We start from the raw sequence: 25,147 nt of genomic DNA, 5'->3' as shown, positions 1-25,147 counted from the left end.
GTTTGTTTTGTGTTTTTGTTTTGTTTATGGCTTTTGTCATGCAAAATGTATCTCATTCTGCTTTGGGCTTGCTGTCACTATGCCATTACAATTTTTAAGAATAGCCAGGAGGAGAGGGGGAATGGAAAAAGGAACAGGCACCACAAAGCAGTGTAGGGAGATATGAGATCATGAGAAGAGGTAGAGAGTGGGAGCACTGTTGAGTGTGAGAGGCATTACAGACAAAAGGAGTCTTGCAAGGAAAAAAAGCCAAGTGCAAGAGAGAGGAGGAGCAGGGGAGGAGGGAAGCACTGAGGCCTGCAAGGGCGGGTGATGATGGAGCTTAAAAAGCAAAAACAGAAAAAGTTTGGGAGGCAGATTTGGAGCCAGAGCCTCACAGGGGTGGGTGGGTTGCACAGTCTTGTCTGTAGAGCTGACAGGAGGCAAAGCAGCCTCCTGCCCACACCCCAGCTCAGTGACCTGCTGCTGGGGAGTTCAGAGGGAAGCAGATACTCCAGACACAGCAAGGGAAAGGGGGAAACACAGAGGAGGGCTAAAGACATGAAGAGTTGCTCTTAACAGCAAAAATCTCCTTTTTGTGGGATGCAGATTTTGCATTCCTGCACAAACAAGGGGCTGTTGCTGGAGCCCAGAGCGAGGCGTCACCTGATGTACTGCAGAGGAGCTCAGCTTGTGACATTTCTGGAAAACACTGCCTTCAAATAACCTGCATTAATCATTTTCACACTGACCTCCTCACCTCGATTGATTAATTACATTTTCTTTCTCCTGTCCGTGTTTCCTCATAAAGTTGGTGCTCCTTCCAAGGTTAATTGAGACACTGACCTTTCCCATCTGCAGCTGCTCAGCCAGGCCACATTCAGAAGCATTTTGCAGACTCAGCCTTGACAAGGTGGCCCTTGGATGGCCACTGACCTGCTCAGCAGCCTGACAGCAGCCAGGAGCCTGCAGTGCACAGATAACAGCTCAGCTCTCCTATCTAATCACCACAACAGTGGTGTCAATGATACCATTTTCTGAGCGGGCACAGAGCAGGAGGAGGCAACAGGAAATCGGTTTCCAGAAACTACAGATGAACCTTCCAGGCTGCTGCTGTCCAGCAAAGGCCTGGTTGGATCAGAGCATTGGTAGTTTGCATTGAGTAAGGCTGAATGTAAAGAAGTCTAAATGGTCAAATGTAGGTTACTGTTAATCAGAATGTTTTTGAGGGCTGGTGGGTCCTTGCTGTTGTCTCTTTTCATAAAACCATAGAATATTCTGAGTTGGAAGGGACACACAAGGATCATTGAGTCCCACCCCTAGCCCTGCACAGACACCCCAACAATCCCACCCTGTACATCCCTGGGAGTGTTGTCCAAACCCTCCTGGAGCTCTGGCAGCCTCGGGGCTGTGCCCATTCCCTGGGGAGCCTGGGCTGTGCCCAGCACCCTCTAGGGGAAGAACCTTTTCTGATATCCAACCTAAAACTCCCTGACACAGCTCCAGCCATCCCCTTGGGTCCTGTCCTTGATCACCAGCAAGACCAGCTGGTGTTTTGTAAATTCCCTCATGGCAGCTCAGACTTGGAGAGGAGATGCCTTTCCCAGGCCATGGAGGGTCTTGGCTGCTATGGGGGAAGGTAGAAGGCAGTGGCTGTCAGGATTCAGGATTCAGACAGGGGGAAGGTAGAAGGCAGTGGCTGTCAGGATTCAGTGTTTATGTGCTTGAAGGAAGGTGCAAAGCAGCGAGTGCTGCAGCACAAAAGCTCCCGGCAGAGCTGTGGCAGCAGCTGGGGGTGTCTCAAGGGCTGAACGTGCTGCCCTTTCCTTGCAGATGTGGACGAGTGTGAGACTGGGGAGTCCTGCTGCTCCCAGTTCTGCATCAACTACCCAGGAGGCTACGAGTGCGCCTGCAAGGCGGGGTTCCAGCTCAGCGCCGACGGCTGCTCCTGCGACGGTGAGCACTGAACTGGGCTGGGCCGGGATGGGCCGGGCCGGGATGGCCTGGGATGGCCTGGCCGGGATGGGCCGGGATGGGCCTGGCCGGGATGGGCTGGGCCGGGATGGGCCAGGCCGGGATGGCCTGGGATGGCCTGGCCTGGGCTGGGCCAGGCTGGGCAGGGCTGGGCTGGGCTGCAAGGCACCTAAAGGTCGCCTCATTCCACCCCTGCTGTGGGCAGGGACACCTCCCACTAGACCAGGCTGTAGTGGATATTTTGGCCCCCGACAAAGGGAGGGAAATAGGGCATCTGACTCCATCTTATCAGACGGCTAATTAATTACTTTATTATTCTATATTATATTACATTACATCTAAACTGAATCTGCCAAGCACTCCACTGCATTGAGTATCGTGACTGTCCCCCTACAGTCCCGACACACACACACACCTGGCCTGACAGACCAAGGAAACAAAACACCATCACTTTGGGTAAACAATCTCCATATTGCATTCTGCTTTGGCACAAAAACAGGCACGGCAAATAAGATAAGAATTGTTTTTTCTTTCTCTGAGGTTCAGAGAATGTGAAACCCAGAAATATTCTTGGGAAGAATTGTGCCTTGCTTTTCTCTGTGAAGAAAAATGTGGCAACACCAGGCTGCTCCAAGCCCTGTCCAACCTGAGCTGGAACACATCCAGGGATGTGGCAGCCACAGTTTCTCAGGGCCTCACCACCCTCACAGGGAAGAATTCCCCCTAATATCCAGTCTAAACCTTCCCTCTGTTAGTCTAAAGCCATTCCCACTTGTCCTGCATCATTCCATGCCCTTGTCAAAACTCTTTTAGTACCAGTGGCTCGGTCTAACTAATCACAGCCCAAGGTAGAAGAAATGCTGTCAGAGCCCTTTGCAGGGCTTTGTGGGCACTGCCCTAATGAGAGTCACTGACCCTATGCCAGCTTTGCTGGTGAGGTTTTACAAATGTGTCATTTCCTCTTTGTGAGGATGGAGTACAGGAATAACCCAGCACCAAAGCGGGGATGTGGGAGAGGAGCCAGCAGAGAGAAACTTTCCCTCCTCTCTCCATGGACACTGTATATGGATGTGTGTTAAAACACTCCTTCCAAAAAAAAAGAGCCCTCAAAATAACTGGAGGATTAACTGAGCTTAACAGCTAAAAGCATCTGTTTTCACTCGAGACAAAAACATCAGTGAAATAATCTGCTCCTTGTAGCCCTGAAATGTTTTCATACCTCCAATACCAGAGAGAAACGGAGAGCCCCAAAACACATAAGAAAAATTGTGTTTTCTTACGTATAGAATAATTTGTCAGATGCAGCTGGGCACAGCATGTGCTCTCCAAGCAGAAGTACTTGCTCCTATTCACCATTTATATCTGGATTTTCTAGATGTGGATGAATGTCATCTGGATAATGGCAACTGTGACCATTTCTGTGTGAATTCCCTGGGGTCCTACGAGTGTGCCTGTAAGGAGGGTTACAGGCTTGGGGACAGCAGATGGGCCTGCGTGGGTGAGTTCTTCTCAAAATTTGTGGGCCATTAAGCACTTCCCACTGATTTAAAAAGTGATTTTTGGAGCAGGGATTTTCACAGATCCTGGGATTTTGGGAGCCCAACTTGAGCCATCTCTAAACGTGGCCAGGGTAGGGCTACGTGCAGTGTGTGGATCCAAGTTCATCCTCCAGTAATGGCTTTTGCCAAAGATTAATGGCAGATGAACACTTAAATCCCCTGGACACGTTTGAAAACCCAAAGCTCCTGGTTTAGAAATTAATACTATTTTGACACTTTTCTTGCACTATTTGATGAAGTTTAACATCCTGTGGGAAAAAAAAAAGGTAGCCAGAGTCTTCTTTGATCAACCATGGCAAGTTTTCCATTAGTCAGTGACGATATTCTGGATTTCTGCCAGTGTAACCAGTCCAGAGTTTAGCAGAGCAACTCAGCCTTATAACCAAGTTTAGCAACTGCTAAACCTTAAGCCAGAGTTTGATATTCTAACCAACACCAAAAAGAAAGCCAACTGATTTCCCGTCATTTTAAGGCCCAGGTTTTAATGTTTCTGAAAATAAATTGCACAGCCAGCCTCACTTTCTATTTGTCATCTCCAAAACGAGCAAGAGTAATGACCTTCATTAGCTAAAAATAATCTCAAACTTCAAATGAGGAAAATGAATCTCCTCATTTAATTTTGATTCTCCAGGAGCAGATTTTTTTTCCAGAAGAAGGAAAAGGGAAAGATGGGGCGGGGAGGGCATCTCCCCTTTTCTGTCTATTTTCTTTTCTGGATAGCAGAAACTCTGTAAGTACAGACGAGAAATTGCCTGGGCTGGGACTACTGGGCAGAGGTGTTACTTGAATATCTAAATGCATCATAATAGTAAGAAAAGATGTAGATGAGAGGCGGTGGGGGCAGGCTGGGGTGCTGATGGCTGTGTTTGTCCAGCCCTAGGTGTGGAGGAGGCGGATGCAGAGGAGGCAGCAGGGCTGGCTGGTGCCCCGGGGCTGCAGTTCCGAGGGCCCCCCCAGCTGCTCCACCTCGCCCTCGGGGCCCTGGCTGAGGATGGAGACCCCCGAGGAGAGCTCACCCTGGTGCACAGGGTCGGTGAGTGACCAGCAGGGCTCTGAGCCAGCACTGCAACCTGGGGGGATTGTCCTGGGAGAGGATTTGGGGCTGGGCTGGCCGGGCTCAGCATCAGGAAGAGGAATGAGCATTAATCCTGCATCCTGCCTGTCTCCATGTTCCATCCCAGATGGGCCATGTTTGAGGAGCCAGGAGGCGCCTGGATGCTCTGGGAGGGAGGCAGGGGAGGAGTGAACAGCACAGGCTCCTTGGAAAGCAGGGTGTCTGCACAGAGCCCAGGGGCAGCAGCCACAGAGAGCTTGTCATGCCAGGCCTGAGAGGATGGCATGGCTTACTGCAGGGCACAGAATCCCTGGGGAAACATCCCTTCCTAGAGCTGGGAGCATGGGTCCCTGTTTACAAACCCTTTTATAACAACTGGAGGCTTTTTGTTTAAGATATTTGCATTTTATCTGTGTTAAAAACAACCCTCTGAAGACTCAGGTTTCCCTCGACTCTTTGGGAAAAGCACCAACACATCCACGTGTTGCTCAGCTCAAGTGGTGGCAAACAGCACAGGAGTGGGTGCAGGACAGCTTTGCACCCACCTGGGCTTTGCATGATTCAGTCTTTCCACCCAAAGGTGGAAACTGCACAATTTTAAGAGTGTTATGAGGTGAAACCCTGTGTTTGCTTTGCTCTGAGTGCTGGTGGATCATCAGGGAGGATTTCTTGTTTTTTCCTATGTGTGCCCTGTGATTTTTATATAAACTCTATAATTACCCATCTGAGGACTGTGCCCTACAGGCAAAAATCAGGAGCTGGTCTTGACTTTAATAAAAAATTACCTTATTTTTGTGAACAAAACTGTTAAGACCCTCCCAAATCACACAGCATCCAGCCGGACTCAACGACACTGATAACCAACTGGGAAACTGATAAATGAGATAACCACAGGCAAAATTATCAGGCCTGGAAACCACAATCAAATATTTATTGACCACTTTTTGCATGTTTTATTTATATTTAGCTACAGAAATTTGGGTATTATCAGTCACAGCTGAGCAGCTGCACTTTTTCTAAGGCTCAGGCTTTGCAGCATGTAGTGGTTTGTATGAAAAGGTGATGGAAAAAAGGAACTTTAAATGGTTTAGTAAGTTATTTTACCTCCTAAATAGCAATTTATTCCTTGTGTTTTCAGACCTGGTTTTGTGCTGCTATCTGTATTATAAAAAAGCCTGTTTTAACATTAAGCTGGTGCAAGTAATTAAATATTTTCTATAGCTTGAATGACTTCTTAAGGTGGAAGCATGATGTTTTTAATGGTGGTCTGTATTCTTCTCCTGAAGTATGAATTTGTACCCTTTTCTAAGTGGCAGCACTGGGATTCTAAATGTCCCTGAAAGCTTGGGCATTTTGTTCAGCTACAGAAAAGGGAACAGTTGGGTGCTCAGACCTAGTGGCCTCACACAGGAAACTGTTGGTGAAATGCAACCAGCCTGTAACTTACTGAAATAAGGCAAAATAAGCTGCCAGCTCACTTTCAGGTGCTGTTAAAAATCCCCTTCCAAAAAGCCTCCAGCCACAGCCATTAAGCCTTGAAGGCTCTAAACTGTGTGGATGAGATCTTCAATGCCACTGAAGTATTTTACCAGACAATCACTTTATTTTGCACGCCTGTCTCAATATTCCCAACAAAGAGAATGTGAGGGTGGCAAAGGATAAAAGGAGGGTGGGGAAGGAGAAAAAAAAAGCATTTTCATATCGGGCTTCCTATATAAAACTTTTCATATCCATGAAGTGAAGAGACATGATAAATATGTATTTTGCTTTGTTTTCCTAGAACACTCACACTGTATGGTTGAAAATACCACTGAGCTATGTTTAAGTAGCACTACATCCACTTACTGCAATAAAACAACAGGGATAGCCTAGCAAGGAGAGAAGGAAAGTCCCAATAAATTCTTCCAGTCATATACAATGTTATCAAGCATTAGGTGCAAATTCACTTTTTCTGAAGGCAAAACTCCTGCTTTTAAAAAGTAGCTCAAAATGCTCTTGGCTGGAGAATTACAGCATTTAGGGGAGCAAATTCCAGCTGAACACCCAGCTTTCCTTGCACTTAGAGTCAGAAACAGGAAGAGGGAAATTCAGAAATGGCCATTTTGCCGTGCCATTGTGCCGAACCGGCGGTGTTCACAACCCAGCCGTAGGTAAGAGCTTGTGGAAGGGTTTTTGCCCTGCTGCTCACTCAGCCCTGTGTGTTTTTTTGCTGCCAGTGTGCCTGGGTGACACATTTGGCCAGGACTGCAGCCTGAGGTGTGAGGATTGTCTGCACGGGGGCCGCTGCAACAGCGAGCGCAGCGGCTGCGTCTGCCCGCCCGGCTGGGCTGGAGTCATCTGCAACGAGAGTGAGTACAGGGCTGGCAGGGGCACTGATCCTCCTGCAGGGCCTCTGCAGGTGGGGAGTGGGAGGAACCTCTTGTACTTCTCATCTGTGAGGCCCCTGAAAGAGCACATCTGTCTCATAATCAAATTTGTTGTGCTGGGGCACGGTAAATAGGAGCTGTAAGTGATGCTGCAGTGCACGGGGGTCCCTGCAGTCCAGTGGAAGTCAGGACAGAATCATCCCTGTCCTGAGTGTTTGGCTGTTGTTCATTCCTATTTGCTCTGCTGCTAAAAGCTGATGAAGTTTGCTGGCCATGCTTTGTTCCACAACCTGCCTTGGTGACTCCAGAAGTCTGCCCCAGAAGTTGGTGTGACAGCCTGGGTGGACACGTATGCTAAAATTGAGTTTTTCCGTTGTAGCACCATAAGATATTCCCTTTTAAATTTTTTTCTTATGTTTTCCATTTCTTTTTCCTCATCATTCTTGTTATTATTAGCATCACTTTCTTGGAGCAGTTAATTTTTCACATTGGAAATGGTATTTTTCAGAATTCTGTTGCCAAGTCAGTGCCCTTTATAACAGGTTTTCACTCTTCTTGCTCCTGTTTCCTGGCAGAAGATCTTTCTGATTCAGAAGTATGTGTCAAAACCCATAGGAAAGAGAGTGGTGATTTCTTGATGTGCTGTTCTTCATCTGCAGTTTGGCAAAACTTGTCTGCTGCTTGTCTGAGACATCATACAGCAGATTTCCTCTTTGAGATGGGTCCCTCCATTTCGTGGTGTGTGACATGATGGCCCATCATTCTCAGAAAGTCTTTGCTGTCACTGGTGAGACAAAAAGTCGATGAAAATTTATTACTTGACATCAGTAGACAGCACTCTTCAGGTTAATTGCCATCAAGATTGTTTAGGAGACGTCATCCCATGGACAGAAATGTAGAAAAATCAAGGAAGTGATTGAAACCAGCAGTCTGCCTGTGGTTATTTTGGGAGACTGATGGTGGGTTTGGTTTGTAAACTCTGGGGGCAGCTAAGAGAGTAGGAATGGGGAGGATTAAAAGGATAATTTCCAGTCTGTCTACGACAGTTCAAGCTATCAAGTGAGGACATTCTTACTTCTGTACCTGGTGTGCTGGTACTTCAGGAGAGATTATAAAAATTTCAAGGCAGTATCCAAATTCTTTAGTTCATTTCATAAATAATAAAATTTATGATGTATATTTGCACTAGACATCCATGCATGTAGTCTAATGGAATTCACCTCTGGAATTTAAAGAACTTTAATAGGACTGTGTTATTGAGCTAAACCTGTTGTCTGATGAAGTCAGCAGGGACAGTGATAAATACAATATCTAATCTGTATTAATTACTCATGTGTGATTGCTTTCACTCTTTTCTCTTGCATTTTTTAATATGCAGCACAATTCATGGTTTTAGGGTGAGCAGGTTTAGGGTGAGCTAAAACAGTGGAGAAAACTGGAACTAAATTTCTCTAATAATGCACTAAAGAAGCCGAATGGAAATTGATGTGAAATGTCAACTTTCTTAATGTACATTGATAAAACGTCAGTGAAGTCAGATGACTCCAGCAACTGTATCCACTCAGGCAGCTCAGGCTGCAAAGAGCAGAGCAAGGCTGCATCTCACAGTTTTTTGCTGTTGTGGATCCATTGCTGCCATGATTACCTGGGGATTTTCAGAAACTACATTTGAAAAACAAGATATTATTTTTATAATAGTGTTTGGGAGAGAAAAAAGAATGTTTAAAATATTTATCTCCAAGTATTCAAAGCTGTGCTCTGATGTTTAAGCTTTGGACTTGACAGGCAATGGTTTTTGAGCCCGTGCTTTGTGGGGAGGGCAGCATGTGCTGGGGAGGGTTGGATACATGACAGTACTTCCCAAAACTTGGTTAATTCAGTGTCCTTTGAGATGTCCTAGTAAATATCAGGTGGATGTCCTTTACAGAAGAATATTACTTTATTTAGAGCCTGCTCAATTATAAGGACTCTGTCCTTGCTCATAGTTTTCACAGAATCACAGAAACAATTAGGCTGGAAAAGACCTTTGAGACTGAGTCCAACCTATGACCTGACACCACCTTCTCAACCAGCCCATGGCACTGAGTGCCACATCCAGTTTCTTCTTAAACCCCTCCAGGGATGGTGACTCCACTACTTACCAGGGCAACCCATTCCACTGCCCAGTCACGCCCTCTGTGAGGAAATTCCTCTTGATGTCAGGCCTGAATCTCCCCTGGTGCAGCTTAAGGCTGTGTGCTCTTGCCCTGTTGCTGGCTGCCTGGGAGAGGAGATCCACCCCCACATGGCTGCACCCTCCTCTCAGGGAGTTGTAGGGAGCAATGAGGTCTCCATGACTTTTCCAGGCTGAACACCCCAGCTCCCTCAGCTGCTCCTCACATGACTTGTATCCCGGACCCTCCATCAACCTTTCTGCCCTTCTCAGTGCCCAAAGCCTTGTTTTGCTTCCTTTACAGCAGAGGGGAAGGGTTTCTTGCTGTGCTCACACTCCCTGCTCTCTCCACAGCCTGTCCCCCCGGGACGTTCGGCAGAGGATGCGCTGGTGCCTGCAGGTGCCAGAATGGAGGCTGGTGTGACCCTGGCACAGGACAGTGCCACTGCCCTCCCGGTGTGCTGGGCCAGCTCTGCGAGGATGGTATGGCTCCAGCTCTGCCTCAGCTCCCCACTTTTCCCCCATTGATCCTTTATTTAAAATAGTGAGCAGAACAGAGGGTGAGAAAAGCCAGTGGTGGCGAGGCTGCACAGAGCCCCAGCTTGGGTCTGGGGCTTTGACCTGTAGCCACTGATTCCTTCCTGTGTTTGTCCACTCCAAAGGTTGCCCAAAAGGTTTCTTTGGGAAGAACTGTAACAAGCCATGCAACTGTGCCAACAAGGGCCACTGCCACAGACTGTATGGAGCCTGCCTGTGTGACCCCGGGCTCTACGGCCGCTTCTGCCACCTCAGTAAGTGCCCAGCGTTTTTGGGATCTGCTCAATGTGTGCACAGTGGGACAGTCTGTAAAAGATTCCCCATAACCTAAAGGGGGCAGGCAGAAAGGAAGGAGAGTGACTTCCTGCAGAGTCAGGCAGTGCTAGGAATGGATTTACTAAAACAGTGGAGGTTTAGCTTAGATGTTAGAAAAATGTTCTTTAACAGCAAACGTTCTTTGCTGTGAGGGTGGGGAGGCCCTCGCACAGGGTGCCAAGAGAAGCTGTGGCTGCCCCTGGATCCCTGGAAGTGTCCAAGGCCAGGTTGGACAAGGCTTGGAGCAGCCTGGGACAGTGGAAGGTGTCCCTGCCCATGGCAGAGGGGTGGAACGAGATGGGCTTTATGGGACCTTCCAACCCAAACCCTTCTGTGATAAAATGATCAAGACTTTGGGTTCTGCAATAGTCTGGGTGTAGCAGGAGGACAGGACTTTTGAGATGTGCCAAGAAGCTCCAGAAGCTTCATTTATCTTTTTTATCTAGTGATTAATCTTTGCCATAAGGACTGAGTTTTACTGATGCTCAAAGGTGAGGAGGACAGGTTAACATTAGGGTTATTGCTGAGGTTGGAATCTGGTTAGAGCTGGTTGGTGACTGCTGATGATTTGGAGTGGGAGCTGGGGAGCAGGGCTGGCTGGGACAGGATGAGGATCTGACATTAGATGGAATAAAAAGAATTAAAACAAAAGCTTTGCAACATAGATGATCAAGTTTCTTTGTACTTACAGATTTTGTTTTTAAAATCTGTGCAATATCAAAAATCTTTTGTTTAGTTTTGTTTTGGGTTTTATTATGAAAACTTTTGTCTTGGAGTGCACCCAAGTTTTTTTTCATTCAGAAAATCAGCTGAGTTTGCTTTGAAATGTTTCTGGTTCTTGCATTCACCACGTATTGCTTGACATGAAATGAATGACCCAGCACAGGGATCATGTAAACTCTTCTCTTGCCCACCCACACATGAACAGGTGCTGCTGTGGAAAGGGCTTGTACTGGCTGAAAGAAAAACCAAGGTTTTGCTTCTGCAGCAGTTGTGTTCTGCAGCAGTGTGCAATTTCAGCCAGCTCCTGCCTAATTACAGAGCTGATGCTTCCTTTTCTTGTGGTGCAGCCTGTCCCAGGTGGGCCTTTGGCGCGGGCTGCTCGGAGGAGTGTCAGTGTGTGAAGGAGCACACGCTGGAGTGCAGCCCCAGGGACGGCTCCTGCACCTGCCAGCCTGGATACCACGGCAAAAAGTGTCACAAAGGTACCACCCACAGCCAGGTCCCCACATCTGCTTGTGCCTTTGTCCCAGTAACTTCCCCTTCTTCCACCCATCGGCTTTGTTTGGCTGCTGCTATTCATATATGCGTATCCTACTAATGGTTTTGTGGGGTTTTAACCCTGCTAGGGTTGCAGGGGCACTGAGGGGAATACAGCTCAGGAATTGGAGGAGTTTTAGCCTGGTCAAATGACAACAGAAATCCAGAACCTAAATCCTAATACAACCTTAAGTAACAAAGATGGTGTGAGTTTTCATTTCTGTGCTTTTTTGACACGGTCAGTAAATAAGTGGCAAAATCTGTGTTTTATGGCAGTGGGGTGATTTGTAAACAGGTTCAGTAATGCTGCTTTTCCTTTGGATTTGCAGCTCTTTGAATTCAACTTACTCTTTGTAGTTTTTGGGGGTAGTTCAAAGAGAATTGTATCCTGCATTCATGTTTGCATGTCTCAGTAGCCCTTTCCAGACAGCAGTGGAGTAACACAATAAAGATTCTCCCTTCAGATTTTTCTCTGGCCAGGCAGGACTGTGTTGGATTTATGGCAGTAATTCTGGTGGGTTTGGTGGAGAGAAATAATGACAATATTTAATATTTTTATCATTCTTGTTGATGGGCTGAGTTCTGACAGGGAGCATGCCTTGCCCAGCACTGGCTGTGCACCAAGGCAGAGAGCAGCAGAACTTAGACATCAAAGAAGAGAATTCCATCATGTATTTAATTGAATATATCCTCAAGTATTCTAATTGAATAAATCTTTAAGCATTCTGCCACTTTGTTTCTGGGTTACATTTAAGCAGTAACCTCTTTGAAATGTAAGCATTTATTAAGTATTTACACTTTGTTAGCAACACCTCTAAAATGTACATTATAATATATTCTCTCCAAGTTTCTGCCAAATTATTTTCTGATTTTTGTTCACATCTCTTAACTTATCCTTTTTCTTATGCATGTTCTGTATGTGCTTCTATTTCCAGAGTGCACCCCGGGGTTTTATGGGGCTGGTTGCAAACTGAGGTGCAGCTGTCCTCCTGATGTTCTGTGTGATCCTGAGACAGGAGCCTGCAAACATCCGTGTCCAGCTGGGTTTCATGGAGAAAAATGCCATTTGTGTAGGTACTCACTGCATGTTTCCCTGGGAGATACACTTGGGATGGGAAAGCTGATTCAGGAACCTTAGGTTCAGATATAGAAGCTGCAGATAAACAGGTACATTTGTTGTTGATATGAGCTGGCAGTTCCCGACTGAAACCAGACTGATATTTGGAGCCTGGCAAATGCTGTCTCTCTTTCTCTCTCTCTCCCTGCAAAGGTCAAGGCACAAGGCTGAGGCCAGTTACCCAAACTAACATTTGTCCAGGTAACAATAGCTGCTTTAAAGCTTCAGGCACAGATTTTGCAGGGCTCTTCTGCAGTTCATTTCAGACCACCATTGCTCAGACTCCACTGCTAACACTGATCACTTCTACCAGCACAGCTCAGTTTAAAATTGGTGGCTGTGGTGCCTCCTAATATCTTCAAAATGCTCCTAACCATGACTTTGGGGTTTTTTGTCCAGCTTGTCAGCCTGGCAGCTTTGGGATGGGCTGCAGGCAGAGGTGCAGCTGTGGAGGAGCCCCGTGTGATCCGAGGACAGGGCAGTGTGTTTGCCCAGCTGGGAAGACTGGTGCTACATGTGAGCAAGGTGTGTGAGGTGCTGGACCAAGGTAGGGAGTGCCTAGCTTTGTAAGATGTGATAAGAAGTAGAATTGGCTGTTTCCCAAACCAATAAAGAGACAAACTGTGGTGGAGATTGGGAGAGAGCCTTTGGTCTCTCTTTAGCTGTGTTCTTGTGTGCTGCAGTTTAATGACTGGGCTGACGGGGATGTATAACAATATAATATAACGATCCAGCTCAGTTTTACTATTATTTTTAAATTCTTCAGGGTAACAGCAGAAATCTACAACTGTCCTGAAACAGAAAATGGCACTGGTTACACCTCATGTGCTTTTTCTCCAGATTGCCCAGATGCCCAGTGGGGACCAGACTGCCAGAACTCCTGCGAGCCCTGTGCCAACGGGGGACAGTGCAACAGGGAAACTGGAGCCTGTGACTGTCCCCCTGGCTACACTGGGCCATCCTGCTCTGACAGTAAGTCCTCGCCTCAGCCTTCCCCAGGAAAAGAAAGTCAGATTGAAAATTCAGGTTATGGTCTGGTTTCTGCCTTCCTACTCTTTTGTGAGATAAAGAACGCTGATCTGAGATTAAGTGCCCTTCATCTCCAGGAATTCCCCAGGTTGGATTTGACATTATTTGTGGGAGGCAGATTGCAGATAAGTGCATGTGATCAGCTAAGCTGCATCCCAAATGGGTGTTATCATTAGACCTAATTTATGGCAAGCTGTACTTGGAAATACAGTGTTTAACAGCCACACCACTGGTGGTGTAATCCTGCCTGTTTGGCAAGAGGTGTGACCAGCTGGCCCACGTGGCAACATTCTTGAGTTATGTTTGCAGCAGCACTCCTTGGTGTAGATGATTTAGGATTAAATAATACTGAAGATGGGGGAGCAGTACCAGTGCTATCCCTGCAGCCAGAGACCATGGGAGCAGTTCAGGGAACAGTTCTGTGCTGCTCTTCAGCCTCTGAGTGTTAAAAGGCTGCCTGAGTGTGGCTGTTGAGCTGCACAGAGGCTCTCAGAACAGCTCTGCTTTGTGCAAGACATTGGTGGTGGCACATTTTTAATTCTTGTTATTCATAAAATGGCTTTTGAGGAAGGTTTTCCTCCTCTGAGGAAACAGCCTGATGTACAGGAGTACCCAAAAGTCACTCAGGCTATTCCCACGTTCCAGGACTCAGCCCCAGACCCCCAGAGTGGGGATCCCAGGTATTTCTGTGTTGCTGTTTTGATTCCTGATTCAGCTGAAGCCTGTTTTGGGGGGTGTGAGCTGTGGCTGTCTGTTTGGGGAGATGGATCAGGGGCTGGACTGTGATCTGGGTGAAGTCACAGCCTGTCTCTGTTTGCAGCCTGCCCCGATGGACACTATGGCCAGGGCTGCCTGTGGCTGTGCAGCTGTGGCAGCAGCGCTCAGTGTCACCATGTCACTGGGGAGTGCTCCTGTCCCCCAGGCTGGACTGGCCACGACTGCACACACCGTAAGTCAGGGCACACGGCACCTCCTGGGGACTTGCTCTGTTTGCTCTTAGTTTATTACAGTTTTTTTAATATAGTTTTGCTAATCTTACTGCCTCTGAAACGGTGTGTTTGTGGGTTAGCACAGCCTGGGTGGTTATAATCCTTCATTATCCAGGTTCAGAGCATTGAAATAGATGGCTGATGAAGCGCAAAGTATTGATATAAGCTCTTATTTCAACACTATGGATCCCTTTGCCCAATACCATCTGTCCTGTCAGCATTTTGACTGACAGACAGTTTTGTTTTTCATTTTCAGTGCAGATTAGTTTTGAGATTAATTCTCCATTTCTCATTTTGTTTAGGGGAGATTTATTCAACAAGTGAGTGGCATGTACAGTCGTGTGTCTAAAGGTCACTTTTTAACTTGGGAATATAAATGCTGTGAAAATTTCTGTTCTCTGGAAGAGCAGAGCATCCTTCTGTTGACTTTAGCATCGCTCTCCATATTGGTGGGTGTGTGAGAGAGTAGATTTGCCCTTTTTGGATGGCACCATATAAATGTGAAGCCATCCTCTCTTTTCCTGTGACACATCTCTTCTGCTTGATTCATTGTGATGCCTCTTGCAAAAAGCCAACAGAGACAAACCTCTCTCTAAACTTGCTCTTAAACACATAAAGTCATTTAATTGGCAGTGTTGATAGCAGCAAGTTTTGCACCTGACTTCTCAGGCTCTGTACTGAAGAAAATGCTGGGAAAATCTGAAGTTTCCACCCATATGCATATTTTAAAAATCAAGCCAGTTGGTAGTGTGTAGAACCACTGAGATGGCTTTTCACAACTCCCTGGGCTGTCTGGAGAATTGAGAGACCATGATAAAGGAAAGCTTTTATTTCTATTCAGGATAAGATCTGAGAAAATTTGTTTTGCAATGGTATCTTGGTACAGCAGTTCTTCCAGCTATTGCAGACCAGGCATTAAACAGATTCCCAACTCCAGAATCAGGTTTCTGTTGCCCTAATTGGCACTTTCATCTTCATCCTTTACTCGAAAGAAAGGACATGTTGTGGTACACTGGTGTAATTGTGTCAGTTCTATGTGATTTTAGGATGAAAGCAGTAAGTTGCTTTAACAAACATTGTGAGATTCCTTTGTGTCCATGCTGCATTTCCCAGTATTTTGGGGAAAGCATGGAGGATGCTCCCAAATCTGTCTGGTTAAACCCATTAACTAATTCTGGTTATGCAGATTTTCATTGAGTGAGTCAATAGCTGATATTTTATTTCCATGAAATTATAGATTTGTGACTGATGGGTGTGGGTTCACAGAATCACCAGGTTGGAAGAGACCTTTAGGATCATCAAGTTGAGTCCATGCCTTAACACCACCTCAACTAAACCGTGGCATCGAGTGCCACATCCAGTCTTGTTTTTAAACACACCCAGGGATGGTAATTCCACCACCTCCCTGGGAGGATGATTGCAGAACTTCATCACTCTGGATAAAGAGAAGAGTGATATCTTTATCACTCTCCAGCCACTTGAATGTGCCTCTTGAATCTGCTTTCTAGAGCAACCCCTCCGAAGGTTCTCTCCCAAATTTGCCCTAAACTTGGATGCACTCTTTCAGTAAAAAACTTTTTCCTAACATCTAACCTAAACTGACCTTGGCCCAGCTTATGAATGATTAATTTTATGACTACAAATAATCAGTTTTACATGGATGGATACAATACCCACCTGTGGCCAGCTGAAACAGACCAGCAAAAACAGTCTTTATTTCCACAATTTTCACCTGTGCTGTAGCTGGCAGTTCAGTCCCATAGCATTTTGCGTATACTGTGTTCTCTCCCATGGAAGTGCAGCAGGGTTTTGGGGTGGTGCTGGATGTGACCCCGTTTCCCTTGGCAGCCTGCAGCAGTGGCCGCTGGGGCCGGGACTGCGCCAACTCCTGCGCCTGCGATGGCGGCGACGGCGGCTGCGACCCCGCCACGGGCACCTGCTCCTGCCAGCCAGGATTCACTGGGCAGCACTGCCAGCTCAGTAAGTGCCTGCCTCCCAAACCCCAACTCCCACATCCCTGGAAGTTGTGTCTTCCTGCTCGTTCCCCACAGGAACGCTCCCAGGCTGTTCCGCCCCCGCTGTGCCCCACGCTGCGCTCTCGCGTTTCACCGGGGTTAGATGCTTTGCCTAATTGGATTTCCAGAAAAGTTATTTTCAGCCTTGTTTTGGACCCAGCAGCTATTTTTAGTGTTAGGATTTCTTGAGAGGGATAGGATTGATGTGTATTTGGGTTGTGGCATAAGAGTTTCCATATTGGTTTTACTTATTCAGTTTTAGGGCAGCATTTACCCTTCATAAATCTCTATTTCAGGTCAGGCATATAGAAATATTTCACATGTACATAACAGAAGGAAAACCTGGAATTTTTGGAGTCCTGTATTTATTAACAACAAAATGTGCAATGGTCTTATCAGAGGCCCATGACCCTCACCTTAACACTCACCTCTAACTGAGGTCAGTAGCAGATGCTTCAAGCATATGAAAACAGGCTCATAGTCAATTTCTTATATGTTTCCCCAGGTACCATCAATTTCTCATTCAGGAGCTTCATGAGACAGAAACAATATCTCTATATTTAATACTGCTTGATTTTTTTTTTCCAATTAATGTGCCTATTTTCTTTTTCATTTCATGCAAGCATTTGGAATCTACTTCATCTTGTGGCAGTAAGTTGCATAGTTAAGCTGCTATTACTATTATTATTGATTATATCGATGTTGTTAAATAAAACAAACATTTTATCTACTAGTTTAACAATCTTACAGTAGCACAGATGTAGCTACCAGAGTCTCAGTAGCGTGGGCAGGATTAACTGCTGGTGTCACACAGAAATGTCAAAACAATTAATCTGGAACCGTGACCTAAGACAAGAAAGCCTGGAAAGTTGATCGTGCAGCCCTTGTTGCTGTTGGCACGGAGGGAATGGAAGGACAGTGTGTGGGGAGGACCAGCTCTCAGAGAAGGAGCTGCCAGCTCTGTTTCTCTTTCAGTCTTGATCTCTCTCAAAATAGCATCTATGCAGAGAGACAGTGGCCAAATAGCTGCTTGTAATCCTCGCCAGGAAGGGAATCAGTGAAGCCATCGCCACTGACAAAACATCAGGCAGCCCTTAAAGTTCTTTCTGTGGGCTTTCTGTTCTATTTAGTCTGCTTTTTACCCCTTTTTGAGTGTGTGTATATGTATAGGTTTAAAATTGCACATATATATATGTGTGTGTGTGCACAAGATTGTTCTTCCCATAATTTTATGCTGCTTTGGAGGTGAAATCTTCACTATCCCTGGATATTTCCTCTGCTCCCCAGGCTTCCCTTTCTTCTCCCTGCAGGCTGGGCTCCTTCCCCTGGCAGGAGCTCAGTTCTCTGTTGAGGTGCCTGGATCCTGACACGCATCACAGCAGCCTGTGCCTGCTGGAGCAGGGGCAGATCCTCTGTGCTGTGGACTGTGAAATCATTTGTGAAGTGCTCTGACCCTTTGCCATCACCTTGAAAAGCCTCAGCTCTGGGCTAAACACCTGAAGGAGCTCTGCTGAGAGCCCCGCAGCTCTTGCTGCACTGCAGCACCTTTTCCCTTGCACAGATTCTCTGACTGAAATTTCAGCTGAAAAGGAAACATGGAGAAGGATCAGGCTTTTAAGGCACAAGTGCACCTTTATGTATTTATTTGTTAAACAGTGATGTGCATCTTTGGGAAGAGGAAGGGATTTCACCTGTAAGTGCAAAAAAATAGATTCTAACATAGATTTAAACAACCTCCCATTTTTTGACTCTTTGAAAGCCAAGAAATACTTAAGGTACCTTGCTCTTCTCCCAGCTCCTCTGTAAGACACACAGTTGGCAGAGGCACTGAGCTGCAGGAGCAGCTGAATTCCTGCCAGCTCCAATCACTGCCCACCCATGGCACCAAACAAACAACACCAAACCCACCCCCCTATTCCAGACATGAAGCTGTCTTTGAGGATTCTTGTTTTCTGTTCTCTCTGATTCCTTCCAGATTGCCTGAAAATCACTTTGTAGCTGTAAATGCTAAAATCATAGACTTCTGGAAGAGATCTGGCAATAATCTCCATAACTCATTTAGAAGAATGTTCACAAGACCTTCAAACATGAGTAGAGGCCCTGTAATATTGTATTTAGCCAAGTCTATCTCTGTGTTTCAGCCTGTCCAAAATATCCAATGTGAATTAGGCAACTGGCCCTGGTCTTAATTGATTTTCCTATAATCCTGGAAGAAATTATTTTCATTCTAAATGTTTTCTTTCTGCTGATAGTTAGTACCATGCAAATCTTTTAAAACTCCTCACATTAACTGCTGTGGAAATGTAATTGTTAATCTGTCCCCCAGATGTAATGTTTTCACTTGAATCTTTCAAAGCAGAGCATGAAAGTAAAGTGTGCAGCATTCAATTTGGAGCTTTGTGAAGGCAACCAACACATTTTATATTTTCTCCAGCTTTCTGGGGAAAGAGGATTTGCAGGAAAACAGAGGAGCTTCTCCCCTTCCAGTTGATGAAGTCCCAGAGGAGATGTGCACATAAGCAACTCCAGACCAGTGGGCAAAGTGTCATCATGCAGAACCTGTGAAGTCTCAGGCTTTGCAATAGAAGGTGTTCATTTTCTGTGCAGAATTTAGTCTCTCAGCACTCTGGAATTTTTCTAAAATAGACCTTGAATGTAGCCCAATTTACCTGAACCTCAGGGGGAACACTCAAATCTTACTTTTAAGCCATTACCTTTACACCTTGATTATTTTGGAAATAGTCAGATTTCCCATACATGTAAAAATTCCCCATTGATCCCTGATCTGCTCTGGCATTAACCCATCCTCTGGCTGTGGTTCCTGTGCTGCAGGGTGCCCTGAGGGGAGCTTTGGCCTGGGCTGTGGGTCCAGCTGTCAGTGCCAGAACGGAGCTGCCTGCGACCACGTCAGCGGAGCCTGCACCTGCACGGCAGGCTGGACAGGAACCTTCTGTGAAAAAGGTACTGCTGCTCCCCTGCTCCCTTTAGGATTCATGGAGAATTTCTCTTGGTTTTTATTCAGAGAGCAGGTTTTACAATTGACAGCATTGGATCTAAATGAACCACTGAACTTTATTGGAAGCCGATATTGAAATGTGAGCTCCCCTCCTAACTCAGCAGAGCATCGTGCTGGGTGCCAAATGTTGGGCACGTGTTTTCACATGGTTAAAATTAGATGTATGCTTAAGGCTTCTGCTGTATCACATCTTTATGAAGACTCTTTTCAAGCAGAGTCCCACTATTTGAGCACTAAGCAGGGGGAAGCTTGCTCAGCCTTATGCTTGCTTGTTTCTAATGCCTCCCTGAACTGATTTAGAGAAAAACATGGATGTGTGCATCATCCCTGTGAAACTCTTAAGGAACAGATTCACTTCTAACTTAAATAAATCCAATTCTATTCTATCTGCTTTTCTATCACCTAGTCATTTGGTAAAGTGATGGAAAGGTTGGACTGGATTCTTTAGCTACATTATGGTGAGTCAGTCCGTGGCATTATCACAGGAGGTTGCTGTCATGCTGCATCATTTTGCAGATTTTTTTGTAAAAAAAATACAAGAGAAACGACACAAGGCCATTCAGGCACTGTGAAAGTTAAGTGTAGGTGATTGAAGATTCTGCAAATTATGGTGTTTGAACCAAAGTCACAACTATTTTGCATGGAAAGCAGCTTTATCAGCCAGTTTCAGCAGTGAGGATGGAGGGAAGTGACAGCTCTTGTAGGCAGCTGCTGCCCTCTCATGGGAAGGAAGATGCTCCACAGCCTGACCAGGAGTGTGGCAAGGCACCCACAGGTTGGAGTTGATATTCCTTATTGTTTCCCTCTCTTTCTTACCAGGGACTATGATACAAAAAAAAAATTCTTTCCAAGGTTCTGCTGCAAATTCCACCTCTTAATTCATGGTATCTCCACTATGTCCCTTTTTAATACAATTTAGCTGAGATCTGTTTTCCTAAATCTACTGGGTTTTTTAAATTATTGTATTTTTACTGGGGAAAAAACCAAGGCCGTTATCAAAATGGGAACAAAGAGGCTAAACAGTCTTTGCCAGAATAGGTGTGAGGAATATGGAGAAAACTGGGGGATTCTATTGGTGGGAAAAAAATGAACAAATCTCAGCTTCCAAATCAGTAATGTTGGACATTTTTATCTTTTTTTTTTAATTCCTGAAAGAAGATTATGGAGGGGAGAGTGAAATTTAGGGCTCTGTAAAACACCATTTTCCGCGTTTTCTCTCAGGAAGGCAGAGTGTTTGCTCTCAGCTGACCTGGGTTACTTCCTAACTTAGGAAGTTTCAACCAGAACAGTTTGGCAGCTTCCAAAAGACGCCGAGGGAGGAGAACATGTGGGTGGTTTGCCCTTGGTAGAACCTTCTTGGCACCTTCTCTCGGAGGAGCTGCAGCGCTTCTGTTTGGAGTGACTGGGAGACTGGCAGGGTTTCCTTCTGGCAGGGATGTGCTTTTTGCCGTCCTCTTGGCAATCCACCCACGTTGGCCAGGCTCTGTGCCTTGCAGGCAGAAATTCACATCGAGCCCTGGCTGCCTTGGACTTCAAACATCCTGCTGGTGCCTCAGCCCGTGCCTGGGAAGGACTGCTCTGTCATCACAGAAATGTTGAAACTGAGGCTTCTGCACCCTTCTAAGTTCAAAGTCCTGGGAGAGGACAGTCCCTTAAAAAATGGGATTTTGATTGATATTAATAATTAATATCACCCCTGCACAGCAAGGGTGTTTGAACCTGCAGTCATTGCTTTTGGAATTTTGCATGGTGGCAGCATGGGATCTGGATTCAAGCTGAGACTGCAGAAATCCCAAAATTTGCCTTTGGATTTTTGGTTTTTATTTGGGAAAATTTCTTCCCATTTTGGTGGGAAGCTACTGTTTCTTTTCATTAATTTGCTGCCCTCAGTATGAATTAAGGCTTCATAGGTTTAGGTACCAGCCCCTGTTGCAAAACACCAATTCAGTGACCATTTCCAAGCTTATTTGCCACAAATTTCCATAATCTCTTATTAATATTTATTAGAATTGTTAATGTAATCGTAGTCCTTGCTGAGTCTGAATCTATCTATATAATCTGTCAGCAATGCAGATAACAGCCAAAGCCACACCATCATCATCATCACCCAGCAGCAAGGGACAGTTTCCAAGCTCACTCATAGCAGGAGACACTTTAGCTCTAGGGCTGCTGTTTCAAGACACCTTACTGTGAATTATTCAGGAGCTGACTGAACTTCTGTGCTCTGAGCCACAGGACGCTGACAAAAGACCTCACACTCTTCAAAGTACTTTTGTCTGTCCATCAGCACCTCAGTTCTGCTCTGCCCTGAGTCACCTTTGATCAGCTGCTCTTCATCTGGTACCACTCAGTGGTGCTGCTGCCTCTGCACTTGTGCTGTGGTCACATAATAATGATGCGGAAGAATAAAGCTATCAAGACACTCTGTGAAAGAAAATTAGACATTTCTGAAGGTGCTACATGCCTGCTCCATCTTTCAGCTCTGCTCAGTGCTTTGTGAAAATGAACCTTGTGAATCTTGTGACTCTTTCAAAGGAGTTTCAAAAGCAGCAAAACTGTTTCAGTTGCAGAGTAGGAAACGATTGCAAATAAGGCTGAAAACAAAATAATCTACAAAGAAATTATTTCAGTCTGTGAGAGCAATCTAGGAAAGGCTTCCTTTGAATTTTCTTGAAAGCAGCAAGTGATACAAGCAGAACACTGATGAAATAATGCCTGTTCCTTCACAAGGTCTCACACTACCAAAGAAAAATGAATCATTTTTGGTGGATGCTGCTAGCAGTGCCACCAGTCAGCTTCCATATGTGAGTGGCAAAAAAAGGGAGAGAGGAGTCCAACAGTGGAGGATGTACAGGGAGAGCTCACTGGGAATGTGCAAGGCCAGGTTGGATGGGCCTGGAGCAGCAGTGGAAGGTGTCCCTGCCCATGGCAGGGGCATTGATGGCAGATGATCTTTAAGGTCCCTTTCAACCTAAACCATTCTTGGATGACCATTACTCTGACCTGGTAGAGAGCTGTGAATTAGTGTGGACGGTTGTTGGTCAGTTTAGAGGGTGCTAATCATTGTTAGATTCTCTTGGGAATCCAGAAATCATCCTGATTTCATGGTAGAAGTGTGAGGATTGGATTTTAATAAGATTTTATATTGAACAAGGAGGACAAAGAGACAAGTTTTACTGAACTACTGCTTATTTTATTGAATTTACTGCTTATTTTACTGAATTTGCTGCTTGTTTTGCTGAATTTACTGCTTATTTTACTGAATTACTGCTTATTTTGTGAGCACCATCACTCCTGAGGTAGATTCAGGGATTCTGTGGAAAGAATGATGTGCAGTTGTGTATCTATAGATTTGTTATAGGATACTGTACTGTGTGACATAATATATGCACTCATATAATCTAAACACACACAGAGAGGTTAAATTAAGGCTACATGGAGAATATATTTCTAAACTCTGCATAGCAGCCTTATTGTTCTTGTAATGCAGCATTTGGGGTATGATGTGGCCCACTGACAAGCACTGATCCTTATGTTCACTGCTGTCAGCACTGGTACAGACAAAAATTGAATCCATGGGGCTGCTCTTCCTTAGTCCAGGTTCAGTTCCAGATGTAGGTGCAGAGCTCCTTCAGCTCCATGGGGTTGTTTTGCTACATTTAATTTGTCTTGGTTTTCTCTGCTCATTCACTTTGCCAGTTTTTCATTCCAGCACTGAACTGCACCAACTATGGCTTAAGTTCATTGTTAAAGAATCTTTAGAAAAGTGTCAGGACAGTAAATGGGAGCAGAAGTTTTGCATTTCCAAAGGGAGGGAGGTCAGCAGGGACGGCCCTGGAGTCTGGTGTTACGTTGAATTATTTCCTCTGTCCATTACAGAGGCACAAGGAACAGCTTGTGTGAACCCAGCTCCGTTCTCTCACTTGTTTTATGGCTTTTCAATATTCTCAGCCCTGTTTCCCTGTGCAGGAATCTGTTGCTTGTGTAAAAGGGTCACATTTTTCCAAGATGCACTGCAGCAGAACTGGGCAGGCTTAACCCTTGGTGCGACTTCGCTTCTTAAGCATCCATGAAAAGACGAGACAGAGTTTGTGCGGAAAAACTGTGCTACAAAGGAATGTTTTGCATTTCCAGCTTGTCCAGACGGATTCTTTGGGATTGACTGCCACCAGGTGTGCAAGTGCAAGAATGCTGCTGGCTGTGACCACGTGCTGGGCTCATGCCACTGCCTGCCAGGCTGGCTGGGGGAGAGCTGCGAGCAGCGTAAGTAAACCCACCCCAAACCTCCTCTGGGAATGGGACAGTGCCCTGCAGAGCACTCTTCCAGACAGGTCACCTTCCTTCCCAAATATGCCCAAAAAAGGAACAATTTTTGGTGGCTGTGTAAATTCACCAGCTCTTCTAATGTTTGTGTTTTTTTTTTTAACTCGTCAAACATGATAAGCATCAGGTTTTAAATAGCAGAGCTGTCTCCTGCCATATGACAGCTCCCTGCTTTTTATTTTTGTGTGACATTAAGAGATTAAATGTTGTGTATCTGTTTCTGGTGTATCTCATCTAATTATCAATTATAAAGTGTCAGATTACAAAATGTGCAAAGTGGAAAAATCAGACCTGGGACTATTTTATTATTTAAGGGTGACAAAATAGGTTTTTTAATAATTACTAGGGAAGTTATTTGTTTTAAAATAAATTTCAGCTTCCTATATGTTCAAAAGTGTGGATTATCCTTCAGTTTTTAAGCTAACAAAATGCTTGTATGTATACATGTTTCAAATTGGCTATTCTGAGAAATTTTTCATTGCATTTCATGGGAAATTAGGTAATTTTCTTTAGCTGCATAGCATTACATATGGAGATCACTGAGCCTATTTGCAAAGTTTAGCAAATAAGTGGGCTTTTTTAAGATTTTTCAGGTTTTAGCTTCTCAGCTTCCTTGTTTTCCTTTCGGATGATGTCATGGTCTAAGCTTCCTTTTGAAAATATGAGTGCTGTCTGCAGGACTGGGGTGTAGAGCTGGGCTCCAGGGCAGCTTTACAGTGAGCCAGCTCTGTGAGGGAACACTTCTTTAATCCATAGGTCATGGCTTTTGCAAGAGAAAAGTGGTTTACTTTAGAAAATAGAGAGAAATGTGGCTTGTATTGAGGCAATGCTGTTCTCCAACCATACATGATTTTATCATCAGCCCTGTTTGAGGGCAGTGCTTGCTCTTCATAATATTTTCCCCCACCACTCAACACAGCCCTTCTTCTGAGAAGGCTTCTCCTGCAAAATCCCCTGCTCTTTTGTTTACAGGTGGGTCAGTTCTGCTGAATCTTCCCCATTTTAGACACTTTTCCTTACATCCCACCACTGCAGGTTTTTGCCTCCTCATGCCCTCCCAGAGGAACATTTGGCTCTCCACCTCCCAGCACCTGAAGATGCTGGTGGTAGCACAGCCTTTGAGTGTAGATTAGTGGAGTGAGCACAGAACAGAAGCAGCCCAGAGTCACTTTCCCATCCCACAGGTCAGAGGAGGTGCTGCTGAACACATGCAGTATTTGCTCCTTGGTCACAGCCTGTTTTTCCTGCCACAGCATTGGCAATGTGTCATCTTGCCCCTTCCCCAGTCCTTAGCATTAGGGATGGGAAGCTTTGCTGTATATTTCATTAAATTCAATTAAGAGATGCAGCTCCTTCTCCATGGCCTCCGGTGCCCTGCTCTGCTCACATTAGGGAAGAAACCCTATTTATTGTCTTGTGCCAGAGCCATTAGAGCTTTGTGCTGGGCTGGTTTATTCCTCCT

The 25,147-nt window shown here is 45.4% G+C and overlaps 1 protein-coding gene across 9 annotated transcripts in view; it reads left to right on the top strand.

The window, feature by feature from the left end:
- The window catches only part of LOC139595129 (multiple epidermal growth factor-like domains protein 6), a 189,986-nt gene that overhangs the window by 137,283 nt on the left and 27,556 nt on the right, over positions 1-25,147 (top strand). For 7 of the 9 annotated variants that reach the window (XR_011680865.1, XM_071438113.1, XM_071438112.1 and 4 more), the window contains 14 exons: positions 1,813-1,935; positions 3,329-3,451; positions 4,387-4,545; positions 6,783-6,914; positions 9,439-9,567; positions 9,747-9,875; positions 11,007-11,141; positions 12,132-12,266; positions 12,713-12,838; positions 13,154-13,285; positions 14,163-14,291; positions 16,180-16,311; positions 19,179-19,307; positions 23,497-23,625. Coding sequence is in view for 8 of the 9 variants with exons in the window: in XM_071438113.1 (XP_071294214.1) it covers positions 1,813-1,935; positions 3,329-3,451; positions 4,387-4,545; positions 6,783-6,914; positions 9,439-9,567; positions 9,747-9,875; positions 11,007-11,141; positions 12,132-12,266; positions 12,713-12,838; positions 13,154-13,285; positions 14,163-14,291; positions 16,180-16,311; positions 19,179-19,307; positions 23,497-23,625 (1,842 nt within the window). In the remaining variant the exon portion in view is untranslated. The remainder of the gene's footprint in view (positions 1-1,812; positions 1,936-3,328; positions 3,452-4,386; positions 4,546-6,782; positions 6,915-9,438; positions 9,568-9,746; positions 9,876-11,006; positions 11,142-12,131; positions 12,267-12,712; positions 12,839-13,153; positions 13,286-14,162; positions 14,292-16,179; positions 16,312-19,178; positions 19,308-23,496; positions 23,626-25,147) is intronic. The other 2 variants (XM_071438114.1, XM_071438115.1) reach the window with 2 other exon arrangements.

Source organism: Agelaius tricolor, unplaced genomic scaffold (assembly GCF_023055355.1).
Source record: "Agelaius tricolor isolate 1412-34295 unplaced genomic scaffold, bAgeTri1.0.p SCAF_12, whole genome shotgun sequence".
Taxonomy (NCBI): domain Eukaryota; kingdom Metazoa; phylum Chordata; class Aves; order Passeriformes; family Icteridae; genus Agelaius; species Agelaius tricolor.
Note: the sequence above shows the minus strand (reverse complement) of the source record. Positions and strands in the feature narration are given on the sequence as shown.